Source organism: Meles meles, chromosome Y, assembly GCF_922984935.1.
Source record: "Meles meles chromosome Y, mMelMel3.1 paternal haplotype, whole genome shotgun sequence".
Classification (NCBI taxonomy): domain Eukaryota; kingdom Metazoa; phylum Chordata; class Mammalia; order Carnivora; family Mustelidae; genus Meles; species Meles meles.
Genome location: NC_060088.1, coordinates 113,519 through 128,299, shown reverse-complemented (window position 1 = coordinate 128,299; position 14,781 = coordinate 113,519). Strand labels below are relative to the sequence as shown.

General features: G+C 64.8%; 2 protein-coding genes across 7 annotated transcripts in view; one reads left to right on the top strand and one right to left on the bottom strand.

Moving 5' to 3' along the window:
- LOC123935825 (serine/threonine-protein phosphatase 2A regulatory subunit B'' subunit beta-like) overlaps positions 1 to 5,234 on the top strand; it is a 38,635-nt gene extending 33,401 nt beyond the window's left edge. For all 3 annotated transcript variants that reach the window (XM_045996629.1, XM_045996631.1, XM_045996628.1), the window contains exons 11-13: positions 1,111 to 1,229; positions 1,300 to 1,406; positions 4,730 to 5,234. In XM_045996629.1, the coding sequence (XP_045852585.1) occupies positions 1,111 to 1,229; positions 1,300 to 1,406; positions 4,730 to 4,880 (377 nt within the window). In that variant the 3' untranslated portion in view covers positions 4,881 to 5,234. The remainder of the gene's footprint in view (positions 1 to 1,110; positions 1,230 to 1,299; positions 1,407 to 4,729) is intronic.
- A 149-nt stretch (positions 5,235 to 5,383) lies between these two features.
- LOC123935824 (cohesin subunit SA-2-like) overlaps positions 5,384 to 14,781 on the bottom strand; it is a 55,054-nt gene continuing 45,656 nt past the window's right edge. Inside the window, exons 27-34 of one of the 4 annotated variants that reach the window (XM_045996625.1) lie at positions 14,615 to 14,763; positions 11,363 to 11,464; positions 9,147 to 9,298; positions 8,733 to 8,867; positions 8,209 to 8,387; positions 8,034 to 8,139; positions 7,382 to 7,472; positions 5,384 to 6,630 (exon numbers count right to left, since the gene is read on the bottom strand). In XM_045996625.1, coding sequence (XP_045852581.1) covers positions 6,616 to 6,630; positions 7,382 to 7,472; positions 8,034 to 8,139; positions 8,209 to 8,387; positions 8,733 to 8,867; positions 9,147 to 9,298; positions 11,363 to 11,464; positions 14,615 to 14,763 — 929 coding nt within the window. In that variant the 3' untranslated portion in view covers positions 5,384 to 6,615. Of the gene's footprint in view, positions 6,631 to 7,381; positions 7,476 to 8,033; positions 8,140 to 8,208; positions 8,388 to 8,732; positions 8,868 to 9,003; positions 9,299 to 11,362; positions 11,465 to 14,550; positions 14,764 to 14,781 lie in introns of those variants that run through there. The other 3 variants (XM_045996626.1, XM_045996627.1, XR_006817027.1) reach the window with 3 other exon arrangements.

Here is a 14,781-nt window from a genome sequence, read left to right as displayed (position 1 = left end):
TGGGATGCCTCTGTGTGACGGCACGTTTCCCTTGAGTGAGGGGACTCCCTCATATGAGGAGATGTCCCCATGTGAGGTGTGATAGCCCCTGTGAGAGACACCCTTGTGAAGGGACACCCACTCGGAATGAACATCCGTACTCTGAGTTGGTGACGGGGGTGATGGGGAGCTTTGGTACCAACCATATTGTCACAAGACCCCCACTCAGGACTGGGTGAGCTGGAGTCATGTGTGACTCGAGCACCCTGTTTGCCGGTGGTGGTCCCTGTTGGGTGTGGAGCCACCACTGTGTATCCCGGCTGTCCACCTTCCCGTCTCCTTCAGGCCCCATGGGTCCCGCCTCAGCTCTCACCTGTGCTGAGCCCTGACCTGTCGGGCGAGCACAGCGGTCCTGCCAGGGTCAGGAAGGCAGATGTCCCTGACGCCACGTCTCCCTGCCTATGCTCCCCGGATTCCCACCTCAGGGACCTCAAGCCCAAGTTCCTGGTGTGGAGCGGTGCCATGGGCACCCGTCCCCTTCTCCTCCCCGTCCTGGGATCCTACCTGGGGTCCTCCTGACACCCCTCAGCTGAGAAGGCGGTGTGCAGGGAGAGGCCACCTGTGGCACAAGGAGGGACCCCAGGACACTTCAGAGGTCAAAGGGACAGAGGGAGACTTTTCCCAAACTGTGATACCTACATTAGTGTTGTTTCCACGTTGTGGGGTCCTGGTCGGGGGGTATTTATGGTCTTTGAGAGTCGTTCTGGGCCGTCCCATCAGGTCCTCCTCCCTAGCAGTGGCTGTCCTCCTGTCCTCCCGTCCTCCCGTCCTCCCGTCCTGTCCTGCTCCATGATGTGTGCCCGGGTGCCCCCTGGTGGCCAGAGACTGTTCCTGCACTCCGCGTCCTTGTCGGTCTTCTGACCCATTCGGGGGCACAGGGGACCCCCGGCTTCTGGTCCGCACTGCTCCGCGACCTAGCCTCCCACCCGCACAGGAAGCACCTCGCGCGGCCGCCTTAGGCCTGCTTGGTCAGAAAACGCGGTATCGCGCCACGTTCCCCGAGCCGCGCCGGACGCCGGTTAGTGCGAGTCCGCCTGGGACTAATGGTCTGAACCGTGTCGTGTCCTGCAGGGAAGATCACCCTCCGTGACCTGAAGAAGTGTAAACTCGCCAACGTCTTCTTCGACACCTTCTTCAACATCGAGAAGTACCTCGACCATGAGCAGAAGGAACAGGTCTCCCTGCTCAGGGTGAGTGTGGCGAAGGGGCACGTGGGGTGCCGGCCGCGTCCGCGCCGCGTGACACACGTGTTTTGTCCAGGAGAGCGACAGCGAGGGCCCTGAGCTGTCCGACTGGGAGAAGTATGCGGCCGAGGAGTACGACATCTTGGTGGCCGAGGAGGCTGCAGGGGAGCCGTGGGAGGACGGGTGAGTGTGGGACGGGACGTGGGGACGGCCGGGAGGGACACGGGTGGTCGGCGGGCAGTGGGCGCCTCCCTTCCCATGTCCACCTGTCCCCAGTGGGCTGAGGCCAGAGACGGTGGCTCGTGGGGGCGGCCTGCTCACTTCCTTCGGGCGGCGGGACGTTCACGAGACAAGCGTGTGCAGCTCCGGGTAGGGAACTTCGGCGGGGAGAAGGCGCAGCTGGGTGTCCCGAGTCCTGCAGGAAACCCACATGCTCCCGGCAGCGGCCTGAGTGCGAGCCTGGCCCCAGAGGGGCTCTGAGACGCCCCTTCCAGGGTCCCGGGGGCTGCCGAGCCAGGCCCCGAGTCTGCAGAAAGCCCAGAGCCCTGGCTGTGAGCGCAGGGGGGCCCGGCCCCGGCCTGTCCTGGGGCTCCTCCGTCTGCCCCTTTTCCGGACCCAGGTCTGGAGGAGCTGCTGCTCCTCCGCCCCCGAGAGCGGGGCCCGGGAGTGCAGCCGGCAGGGCCCAGCCGTTGGGCTGTGTGAGGCCTACGGCCCCGAGCCGGCCCCATCCCCCGCCAACAGCCCTCCTGCCCGCATGCTGCCCTGGGCTCCCGGCCCGCATCATGGCCAGCTCCCTTCTGTCCTGATCCTTGGGTCCCCAGGACCCTGGGACATCTCACGGCCAGTCCGTTCCTTCCGCCAGTGCAGGGCACGTTCACGGCACAGGGCTGGGTCCCGAAGGGCCCAGCTTGGATGAAGACCCAACAGACCTCCCCCCGCCCCCCCCCCCCCAAGAGTCGCCACAGCTGGGAACCTTGTCCTTGGTTTTTGCTCATGAGGCCAATGCAGGGAGCCAGGCCTCGAGGCCCCTTTGCCGCCACTGTCCCCGCCCCCGTGACTGAGTGCATGTGGGACCGGCGGGGGTTCCTGCTCCCAGGCCCGCGGCCCATCCCGTCCCCGCTCCACTCTCCGGGCCTGGGCCTCCAGGTGCGTACACAGGCCTGGGTTCTGCGGTAGGAACTCAGGTGTCCTACACACTCCTGATGGGCGCTGCTCACATGTGTGTTCTGTCCCCTGGGTGGGGTCACGCAGGGTCAGGTGTTTGCACACATGGTAAACAGGCCCGGAATAGGACTGGAGCCCGCGGTCGCGTGTCCCCTCCGCCCTCAGGAACGGGACGGCCCCTCCATGCAGGAGCTCTGGGTTTGGTGGCACAGGGCTGCCTGCTCAGGGGTCCTGACCCCCAGCTCCAAGAGGATCTCAAAACGGCAGGGGACACTTGGAGCCACCCCGGGCCCTTCCCACTCAGGTTCGGGGCAGGGGCCGGGCCGGGCTCTGCCTGGACATTGTGGTTTTCCTGGACACCGTGGAAGCGGGACCCGCCGTCCCCTCACACAGGCTGTGCCCGCGTAACCTGTCGGCGGGCGCGTGGGGGACTCGTGGCCTGGCTGAGCAGCGTCCCGGCTCCAGGTGACCCCCCTGCCAGGCCAAAGACGTTCTCATCTGTTCTGGACAGATGTGAGCAGCGCCGCCACGAACCACTCCCACCCTGGCCTCGTGGGGATGTGGGTTCTCACGTCTCTGGGCTCCGTGCCCGAGGCCGCGGATCATGAGGGGACACCTGCAGACCTCCAGAACCCATGCAGTGACGTCCCACGTAGCCGCCCCGGGGATGGTCCTCGCTGGTCCGTGTCTTCCCGGTCTGTGTGTGGTGGTTGACGGGTCAGCCCGTCTCAGGCACGGCCCCTCGTGCCCGTTGTGTTTGGGTCCTCGCCGCCGTCGGTCCCCCTGGGGTGTGCTGTGTCTTTGTGCTGCGCGTCAGGCCGTCCGCGCTCTCACGGAGGCTTCGGGGCTCTGGGTGCGAGTTGTCGGATCCGTGGTCGGTTGGCGTTCCCTCCGCGCTCGCGGCCCTGTTTGTTGGAGTGTGTGTCCGAGACGCTGTTCACGTGGATGAGGTTTCAGGTCCTCGTCCGCTGCTGCCTCGGGCTGCGCCTACGGGGTCCGGGTCCCACTCCGCTGCCGTGCCCAGACCCACGGAGACCTGGCCCACGATTCAGGGCTTCCCGATCCACGTCCCCGGCTGTGGTCTGTCCTGAGTTGCCGTGGGGCCTGGGCGGAGGGTCCAGGTTCCTTCCCCGGTGCTGGGGCTCTGTCTGGGGCGGAATCACCCACGGGGCCGGCACGCGTGTTTATGGTGAGGCGTGCGTGTGCCGGGTCTCCCGAACGTACCAGGTCTGTTGGCGTTTCCGCAGGAGTCCTGGAATCCGCCTGCGGCTTTCCGGGAGAGGCCCGCGTGCCCGGGGCGGGGTCTCGGGTGGGGGCTGGAGAATGGACTCCCCGGCCCTGCTGGCGGGCTGGCTGGGGGGTTTTCGGACCTGTCTGTGCCCTTCACTAGCCACACCTACCTGGGCTGCGTCTGTGGCTCCACCGAGACTCAGCAACCCTGCTCGGATCCTGCGGGCATTCCTTCTTGGGGTCGTGTCGTCGGTTCCTTGGCTGTGACGGCAAATCTCAGGATAAGCCTGTCCGTTCGTACAAAACAGCAGGGGGAAGGTTCGATTTTCCAAAATCCCGCGTGGTGTGGAGACAGCCGGTCTCGAAGGTGTCCCCCACAAGCGTGTCTCTGTACGCGGGTCTCGGGCTCTTTGCCTGGACCTTTCTGTCCTCGGTCACGGAAGTGCTTCCTGCCGCGTGGTGTGAGAAGGGTGGTTTAACCCCGCGGTCATGGCCGTTCGTGGGAAGCGCGCACTGTCACGGCGTATCGGTCCGCGGTGCACACGTGTGTCCCACGCACCTGTCGGCCGCGGGGACGTTCGCATCGGTTCTTTGGGACTCTGTGTGGACGGGTGCCTTGCCGGTGAGGACGCTTTCTTGTTCGCCACCACGCTTCTAGAACATCTGCTACAGTGCAGAGTGCAAGCAGGCGTGTGTCCTCCTGTGGTCCCCAGTCCTGCACGCAGACGGTCATCACCGACCCCAAAGTCTCATGTCAGCCCAGAAGACACACTGTGTTCTGTCCGGTGCCCTTGGCTCCAGCACCTGTGGGTACAGGCCTCAGGAGGACCAGCCTCCCACACCCCCGAGAAACCCCGCTCAGTCTCCAGTCCCGTCCACAAATTTGATTTGTGGCCTCGTACCTCGTGGCTCCGTGTCTCATGCTGGTATCCCGGGAACACTGGTCTCCGGGTGCAGGCACGCTCCTCCTCCCTTCAGGAGGAAGGAACACACCAGTGACCGCTCCGGGCCTGGGGCTCCCACACAATAAGCTCCCCGCCATCTGCGGGCTGCCCTCAGCGTCCTGCCCCGGCTGAGACGGCCCCTCCGTGCTCACCCGCTTCTCCTTGCAGGTACGAAGCCGAGCCCAGCCCCGTGGACCAGAAGCTCGGCTCCCTGAGGTCTCCGCTGGCCCAGAGGCCCTTCTTCGAGGCACCGTCCACCCTGGGCACCGTCGACCTGTATGAGTACGCGTGTGAGGACGACGACCTGCCGCCCTCGTGACCTGGGCCGAGATCTGGACGCAGAGCCGCTGTCGTGTAAAGAACAGAACCGTTTGGTCATTGAGCTTTTATAGAAAATGAAGTGATTTGTATGGGATGAAAAGTTTTTATTTATCCACCACGGAAGCTGGTCCGGTGGTCATTGAGCGTGTGTCCCCGCGTGCCCGGCAGGAGCTGCCGTCTGTCCAGAAGTCCCTGGCTGGGCCCGGCAGGGAGAGACGTGCCGTGTAGGTCCCGAGCGCGGGTGTCTGGAGACTCACTGGCTCGGCCGACCGCCTCCTCGGAGGGGAGCTGCTGTGGCAAAGGGGCAGCCCCGGGGGCGTGAGTCGTGCACCGACCCCCGGGTGTCGGACGGTCCCGCGCTGTTCTCGCGCGTCGGTCAGGAACATTCCAGGGGCCCCGGGACCTTCCGTCCACAGGCGCGTCTCCGGGCGCAGCCGCAGCCCTGCACGTGGGGTACGGGGCGGAGCACGTCTCGTGCGCACTTACGTTCTCATGTCAATGTACAAAACGTGTAAAGTTAACTTTTATTTGCGTGTGTAGCAGTTTAAAAACGTCTTATGAGATCACGTTTGTATTTTCGAATAAAGAATTTAAGGACTTTCTGTGACGGGCTCGGCTCGCCCAGCCCACGACACAGACACAGCACACAGAGCTCACAAAGGGCACAGACGCCAGGCAGGGACGCTACTGGGGACAGGCGGCAGTGACGCCACGGGAGACCACGTCGTGTGCGTGGCTCTGGGGCGCGGCAAGTCCAGCCGAGGGTCACGGGCCGTGGGGTCCGGAGTGTCTGTAGGGTGGCCCTCCTGCTGAGCCCTGCCCGCGGGCCACCCCTGTTCTCAAGGCCACCATCAAGGGCTGGCTTCCCCACAGCAGCTGCCAGGGTCCCGGGGAGGGCACAGCCAGAGGCACACGTGTCCCTCCTGGACGGCAACCCGCCAGGCCCAGGTCTGCAAGGGCTTGAGCTCCCCAGGCCCAAGTGTACACAGAACCAACCCCCAGGCCCAGGTCTACAGGGTCCCCCAGGCCTGAGCTCCTGGGCCCGTTCTTGCCGGTGCACCACCCGCAGGAGTGCTCCCCGCAGCCCGGCTTCGCTCTCCGTGTCCACTCGGGGCGTCCTCCTCCACACCGTGGCCCAACAGCTCTGGTTTGGCACCAGCACGGGATGGGAGGCGCGGAGCTCCCGCACGTCGGGAGTCGGCGGCCAACACGCGTCCCGCCCCAGCCTGAGTCGGACGCAGCCAGTTTGTGCGCAGCGTGTGGGAGCGGAGCTGACCGTCGGCAGCTCTCGGCACCGGACGCCGGGAATCGCCCAGCTGTGGGGTCCTGAGCCGGGAAAGGAAGAGCTGACGGCCCGGCCGGAGCCACACCACACGGGACCACGTGCGCTGAGGGGCCAGCACCGCGCTCCACGGTGGGGGCGACGCGGCTTCCAGGACCTTCCAGCCAAGCACAGCGGTCGCCAGAGACGCCGCAGGCAGGTAGGCACCTGGTGCGTTGCGGGGGGTGCACGGGCACCCCAGGGGGCCCCAGTCCACGGTCACGTGACCCTCCTCACACGCGGCTGGAGTGCGCAGGTGCGGGAGGCGGGGTCACTGTCGTCCACCTGGAGCCCCTGGGGGTCTGGTCAGCCACACCTGGACACCACGGGCTCCCCAAGCCGAGGAACGCACGTCCACAGCCGAGGCGGAACTTGGAACTGCGGCGCGAGTCCCACAGGGCCCGAGTCCTCGTCAGTCCGACACGCCCTGGGACGGAGAGGACGACGCTCAGAACCCAGACACGCGGACGGAGAGGTGGACAACGGTGCATGCGTGGCCAGGTTGGTTCCCACTCCGCGTGGGGTGGGAACGCTGTGTACGCTGGGCAGCGGACGGAGGGCACCAAAGCTTGGCCAGGACGTGGGTGGGCGGGGGACACGGCCTTCCGCTGCCTGGGACCCCAGGCCGGCACAGGCACCCTGGCCCCGGGTGTCCGTGCGGGGGACGGGGCTGTCCACATGAGGCTGCCGTGCCAGAGCGCCGCTCTGAGGGCCACACCAGACCCGCGGAGGCCTGACTTGGGGGCCAATAGCCAGGATCCAGATGCCGAGGACCCCAGGGCATCCTAAATCCAGTGTCCTGAGCCAAGCAGGCCAGGGCATGGGCACCACACCCGGCCTCGGGGCCCCAGCACACCACGGGAGCCTGGTGCAGACGCAGCCGGGCACCTGGGACAGCTCAGGGCCCTGCCTCGCTGCAACCCAGCAGCCTCGGACGGTCCGCAGGCCACACGCCCGGTGAGCCGTCGCACCACAGCCCGAATCCCCCACCCCCCGAACGGGCGGACGGACCTGCCTCCACGCCCACTGGGCACAGAGGCCAGTGTCCCCCGGGGGGACCCCTCAGATGAGACGTCCTGCCTCTCCAACCACCCTGAGAAGCGGGGGCCGTGGCCGGAAAGGCAGGTCCAGGCCAGCCCCCCACGTGGCCACCACCCACTGCCCCAGCCCGTGCCAACCTCGTGGACGGAGATGCCCTCCACGTCCACGTCTTCGTTGGACGAGTTCTCAGAGTCCTCCGATGACAGGAAGTCGACATCAAAGACGTCCCTGCCGGAGACCAAGGGTGGCTGCTCACCAGGGAGACCGAGGTAGGGCCCCAGGCCACGGACGGAGGCCGTGGGAGCCCAAGCCCGGGAGGAAACAGGTGTGCGCGGCCCCAGAAAACAGAAGACACGTAGACACGTGGACGAGGAACGGCCCTAAGTCATGGGCAACCAGTGACTGCGTATCCCGCTCTGCGCTGTGGACGGTGGTGGACAGTCGTGGGCTGTGCTGGGCAGTTGGTGGGGGGGGAGACGAGACGAGCCCCTGGCGACGCCCTGGAGTCCGACCTTAGAGCAGGGCAGTCTCTGCCCACGTGCCGGACACAGCCCTCTGCCTGCCTCGGACCCGCGCGGCACCCGCGGCACCGCCTAAGACCCGCGCGGCACCCACGTCACCGCCTCAGAAGCATGTGGGCCCCCATCAGACCAGCGTCCCTTCACGGCCATCCCAGGCTCTGCTCTGCAGAAACCCACAAGGCTGACCCGGAAACCAGGCAGGCAGAGGCCCGACAGGCTGCCCAGCGACGCAGGACCCCCACCCCAACCTGGAGAACGGGGGCCTCACCTCTTGGACTTCTGGCCCTTGGAGGCATTTCTCGGCTCTCTGTCCCCCGCGCTGGAGCTGGCCAGGGTGTCTGGTGTCCAGGTGGAGCACGTCCCCACGGGCAACTCTGCGGTGCCGGGAGCGGTCAGCCGCGGGGCCCACGGGCCACCCCTCCCGACCCGGACACCCTCCCCACCTTGGGGCCGCTTGCTGTCTTTGCAGATGGCGTCGAACGGGTTGGCGGCGGGCTCCTCCTCCCCCTGGGCCACGTAGTCTGTCCTTATCAGGGACTTGCGGTAGACGAGCATGGGGTTCATGTCCCCTTCCCCAAACACTGGCAGGCCCTCGGGGATGGAGTCCTGGAAGTGGGTGAGGCTGCGGGCCAGGGAGCACGAGGCAGGGGGAGTCAGAGGAGGCCCAGTCCAGGTCCCCAGCAACCCACGGCCCGTCCCCCACATTCAGGCTGAAGCAGCCGTGCCAGAGGGGCGCCACCTGCTGGCCACAGTCAGTGCTGCAGCCCCGCACCCAGTCCCGCCGGGACCCCAGACAGCGGCCCCGGTCAGTGCAAGGGCCCAGACGGGAGCCCTCACTCCACAGAGCCTTCCGGTGTCCGCATCCCCCGCCCCACCGGGCCACGGTCTGCGCTTCCACCCCCGCACCCCCAGAGCCCATCCCCATGCCCACCGCCCTGGGGTCTCACATCCCCCTTGGGGCACGCACGCGGCTTGTCGCTCTGCAGGGGGGATCTTGCAGGAGAACTCGGCCAGAACCAGCAGAAAGCTGAGGTTGGGGAACCTCTGCCGGGCCTCCTCTTCCGGCACGGGGGACTCGGAGAAGGCGAACGCCAGCCCACGCCTGGGGACAGGGTGTGCAGTGGGGAGCTGGGGCCATGGCAGAGGCCAACGGGGACCGGCCGGGCTGTCCACTGGGGCTCACAGGGTGAGCGCAAGGGTGGGGTCAGGTGATGCTCAGGGTGCCAGGTGGGACTAGCCTGAAGGACGGGGTCGGACTGGGGAGCAGCGTCAGGCGGGGTCAGACAGGGGACGGGGTCGGACTGGGGAGCAGCGTCAGGCGGGGTCAGACCAGGGCTGGGGTGCGTCGGGCGTTGGCACAGCACCCCGCACCAGCAGGTACCTGTGGATCAGGTGGGCCGCGTCACGGGCGCGGTCAAAGCCGAGGGTGAGCGCGAAGCGGCGAGCCAGCAGCCGGATGGAGTAGAAGGGGCCGCAGATGAACTCGATGGGGTCGTAGCCCATGCCGTACGTGTCCACGTGCTTCTGGAACAGCTGCAGGGCCACGGGCCGTGCGGTCAGGACCACGAGGGGCATGTCCCACAGACCGAGGTTCAGCACATCCCGAGACGCCTCCCTCCACCCCCAGCGGTAAAGCAGCGCAGAGAAGGGACGAGTTCCCGGAGCACAGGGCCCCCGGCCGATGACATCCACGGGGCGCAGGGCAGGGGTCCTTGGGACAGCCACCTCGAGGCCGGGATGCCGGGGAGCGGGGAGCAGGTGGTACAGACCAAGACACGCCCAGGAGCCGGGAGCCGGCAAACGTCCCGCACACACCCACACCGCCCACGTCCCACCTGGTCAGCCGCAGCTCCCGTGTGTCGGACGCAACAGAGAACCCACGAGGGGGACGGCGCTCCTGGTTTACAGGGAAAACACACACCGAACGGGACACGAGGGGGCCTGATATGACGGGAACGTGCCCCTGACATGCCACGCTTGCTCTGGGGAATCGGGGTCACCGCAGCGTCGTACACACAGACGTGTTCTCGGGCCAGGAGGAAGGAGACCGTTTCCAAAGAAACAAAAAATGGCAGGAAACGGTCCAACCTAAAGGCAGAACTCAGTGTGGGGGCCAAGAGTCCGCGTGGCCTGCGGAATCGGGACCGAGAAGCGGTGTTCCAGGAAAACCACGGGACAGAGATGGTCTAGCAAGTGTCCGCAGAGAGGCCTGCCCACCGCAGCCACAGGCAGAACGGCCACAAGGACCAGGAACCCACACTGGCAGCAGGGACGCCACATCCCGGCCCTTCCCGATACACCCACGGAGGCTCAGCTCCCCAGAGAGAAGCGAGTCCACGGCGCCCACAGCACCACGGACACCGGCAGCAGTCAGCTGTGTCGGGGGCCGTGACCCCAGCGCTGAGGACCAAAGGCCGCCTTGCAAAGAGCTCAAGCCGGGTGGGCGGCCCCAGACTCAGCGCACAAAGCCAGGATCGGGCAGAGAAGGGACGGAAGCCGTTGAGTCCCGAGTCCCTGCTGCCACGTAACCCCACGTGGCCTCGGCGAGAACTCCCCACACGTGGATGGAGCCCCCAGCTACAGGCAGACACACTCGTCCGGCAGCAGACCAGAGCACGGAACAAGCCACGTGTCCCGTCGTGGTTCCACGGATCTGAACCAGCTGCCACGGGGATGGCAGGACCAGAGTCAGACACGGGACACGCACTCACACGGTGTCAGGACAGACGGACACGGAGAAGACATGCCCACCCTCAGGATCAGTGGATGGTGGGGGGGGACACCGCCTTGAGGGTCAGCGGGTGGGGGAGGGGGACGCCCACCCTGAGGGTCAGTTGATGGGGGAGAGGGACACCACCCTGAGAGTCGGGGACAACCTGAGTCACCGTCAGGACACCTAGCTCCCTGTGCAAGAAGACACCTGAAGGCCTCCAGGGGACACTCCAGCCCGATGCCGGCGCCCGGCCGCTCTGTGCACACACCACGAGCTGCCGTGTGTCCCCACAACACACGCCTGACCACGTCCAGTCCTTGGGGACTGGGCAGCAGGGGAACCCATCCCAACGGTGCTGTCACCGGGAGGTGGGCACACAGAAGCCCGCTGTGCGGGACTGAGCATCCGTGGACTCTGCCCCCGAAGTCCCCAAGTATAAGCCGGGCGTCCTGGGGGCTGCTGGGAGGCGGGTCCTTGGAAGGTGGTCGGGAGCCGAGAAGATCAGCATGGAAGGGCCCCCACTGTGGGGTCTCGTCCTCTTACGTGTCCAGAGAGAGAGGTCCCCGTGTTCCACCTCGGGTAACATGAGGACCCGGCAGGGGGGGCCACCTGTGACCCTCCAAAGGTCTCCCCAGAACCTGAGCCCACTAGGACGCAGCCCTGGGGCCGCAGCCTCCAGCACTGGGAGGCGTCAGGGTCTGACTGGTCCGCCGCCACGAGTGGGGGTACAGGGCTCCCGAGGACCGGGCAGTGAGGCCCAGCAGGACCCGCGCCTGGCGTGTCCCCAGGCAGGGATGCCCCCAGGGCTGGGCGACGCACTGCGGCCGAGAGCCGCGGGGACCGGTCCCCGGACCCCGTGGGCCCTTCCAGGACAGGCCACTCACCTGCTGCAGACACAGGAGGAGGGACAGCGCGTTGCGAAGCCTGTCGTTCTGCCTCGTCCGCGTCATGGTCTCCTTGATGATGTCCCCAAAGTGATGGTAATGCTGTGAGCGAGAGGAAAGGACCGTCACCACGGAGACGAGACGCACCAACTCCTTCCTAGGCCGCCTTCCCCAGGTGCAGACTGTGGACAGCCACGCGGCTCAGACCCAGCGTCTGTCCCGGAAGTTTGCACACATGGGTCCCGCCGAGCACTCAGCACCATCCGGGGCCCGGGGCCGGGGGCCGGGTCCTGGGCCGGCGGGGAGGGCACGTCCCATGGACCCAGGGAAGCTGGAGCCATCAGGCTTCCCAGACCAGGGCCCGGCTGTGCCCCCAGCACTGGCTGGCCCTGTCTCTCAGGGCACTCCTTCCACAGGGAGGGCAAGGAGCTCTGGGGAGCCACGGGCCGGGAGCCAGGGAGCCAAGTCTCTCAGAGCCACGCCGACCTGCTCCGGCCAGTGTGGAAGCAGCCCAAACCCAGACGTGCGACAACACTCAGCCGCCGACACGGCCCCCAGGACACGGGGAGGCTCAGCACGTTAAGAGGTAAGTCTCGGGAGAGGACAGCGATGCCCAACACCCAGGAGGCAAGGGAAAACCCAGGCCGGACTGTCCTTACACCCCACGCCACAGAGCTCAGGACCACGTGAGCTTAAAACAGGGAAAAGAGAATCACCGCCACGTAAATAAAACTCAGAATGGAAAAGTCATCAGAGGAACATTTTTCCCACAAATAACAAAGAGCCAATGTCTCCATCGAATTACAAGACGCTAAAAGATCTTGAAAGGACAGTTTTCGAGAAAGAATGTGACGATGACTGAATCCACCCACCTGTTCAGTCATCCATCCATACACCTGTGCCACGTACCCATCCATCTACCCGTCCTCCACCCATTCATCCATCTACCCGTCCTCCACCCATTCATCCATCTACCCGTCCTCCACCCATTCATCCATCCATCCACCCGTCCTCCACCCACTCATCCACCCATCCACCCGTCCTCCACCCACTCATCCATCCATCCACCCGTCCTCCACCCACTCATCCATCCATCCACCCGTCCTCCGCCCATTCATCCATCTACCCGTCCTCCACCCATCCATCCATCCACCCGTCCTCCACCCATTCATCCATCCATCCACCCGTCCTCCACCCATTCATCCACCCATCCACCCGTCCTCCACCCACTCATCCATCCATCCACCCGTCTTCCACCCATTCATCCATCCATCCACCCGTCCTCCACCCATTCATCCATCCATCCACCTGTCCTCCACCCATCCATCCATCTACCCGTCCTCCACCCATCCATCCATCCACCCGTCCTCCACCCATTCATCCATCCATCCACCCGTCCTCCACCCATTCATCCACCCATCCACCCGTCCTCCACCCACTCATCCATCCATCCACCCGTCTTCCACCCATTCATCCATCCATCCACCCGTCCTCCACCCATTCATCCATCCATCCACCCGTCCTCCACCCATTCATCCACCCGTCCTCCACCCATTCATCCATCTACCCGTCCTCCACCCATCCATCCATCCACCCGTCCTCCACCCATTCATCCATCCATCCACCCGTCCTCCACCCATTCATCCATCCACCCGTCCTCCACCCACTCATCCATCCACCCGTCCTCCACCCATTCATCCATCCATCCACCCGTCCTCCACCCATCCATCCATCTACCCGTCCTCCACCCATCCATCCATCCACCCGTCCTCCACCCATTCATCCACCCATCCACCCGTCCTCTACCCATTCATCCATCCATCCACCCGTCCTCCACCCATTCATCCATCCATCCACCCGTCCTCCACCCATTCATCCATCTACCCGTCCTCCACCCATCCATCCATCCACCCGTCCTCCACCCATTCATCCATCCATCCACCCGTCCTCCACCCATTCATCCATCCATCCACCCGTCCTCCACCCATTCATCCACCCATCCACCCGTCCTCCACCCATTCATCCACCCATCCACCCGTCCTCCACCCACTCATCCATCCATCCACCCGTCTTCCACCCATTCATCCATCCATCCACCCGTCCTCCACCCATTCATCCATCCACCCGTCCTCCACCCATTCATCCATCCATCCACCCGTCCTCCACCCATTCATCCACCCGTCCTCCACCCACTCATCCATCCACCCGTCCTCCACCCATTCATCCATCCATCCACCCGTCCTCCACCCATTCATCCATCTACCCGTCCTCCACCCATCCATCCATCCACCCGTCCTCCACCCATTCATCCATCCATCCACCCGTCTTCCACCCATTCATCCATCCATCCACCCGTCCTCCACCCATTCATCCATCCACCCGTCCTCCACCCATTCATCCTTCCACCCGTCCTCCACCCATTCATCCATCCATCCACCCGTCCTCCACCCATTCATCCATCTACCCGTCCTCCACCCATCCATCCATCCACCCGTCCTCCACCCATCCATCCATCCATATCCATCCAACCCCCATCCGCCCATCTAGTTCTCTGTCTGCATACCCAGCCATGGGCCCGTCCACTCATCCACCCACCATCCACCCACCCATCCATCCATCCATCCATTTATCCATTCATCTACGCAACCATCTATCCACCTACCCACCCATCCATCCACCCGTCCATCCGTCCATCCATCCATCCATCCACCCATCTGTCGTCCGTCCATGCAGTCATCCCTTTCCCCAGCCATGCATTCATCGAAACTCCTGGGCCTCCTTCAGTCCCAGGCACTGACGATAATTACTTGGGGTACATCAAGGACCAAGCGGAACAGTCAAGTCGCAGCCCTCATACGCTCGCATTCCATCTCAGTAGTAACAAAAGAATGAAATTAGAGCAGCAACGGTTCACGGAAGAAGACTGCGAAGTTTTAAAGGACAGGATGTGAGGTTCTAAGTGAGGACAGTCTCCGGGACTTAGGTTTGGGAAGAGGCGTGAGTGATATAAAAAGGCTTATGAGACGCTCCCAGGAATGCCGCCCACACACACACACACACAGGTGGGCTCACCCACAGGAGCTGTCGAAGGAAACAGGACAGGTTAACGATAGTGAGTCCGTAGGTCTGGGTACTTTCCACTCATCTCCTCTCTTTTGGAATCTTTCTACCCCAATTCTGTGTCTTACACAGGAGAGCAGTGGGCGGGGGAGGGTGAGCTCGGGCCGCGGGGACGGGAGACCAGGCAGAGACCTTCAGGTAGAACTGGTAGATGTCGGCGGCCGCGCTCATCTCCAGCACGTTGCAGACGATGAGCTTACAGAACACGGCCAGCATGTTTCTCCTGTGGAACAGCTCGTGCAGCTCGTCCGCGTCCTCCTCCTTGTAAACTCTGCTGGGCCCTGCCGAGACAGCCGGTC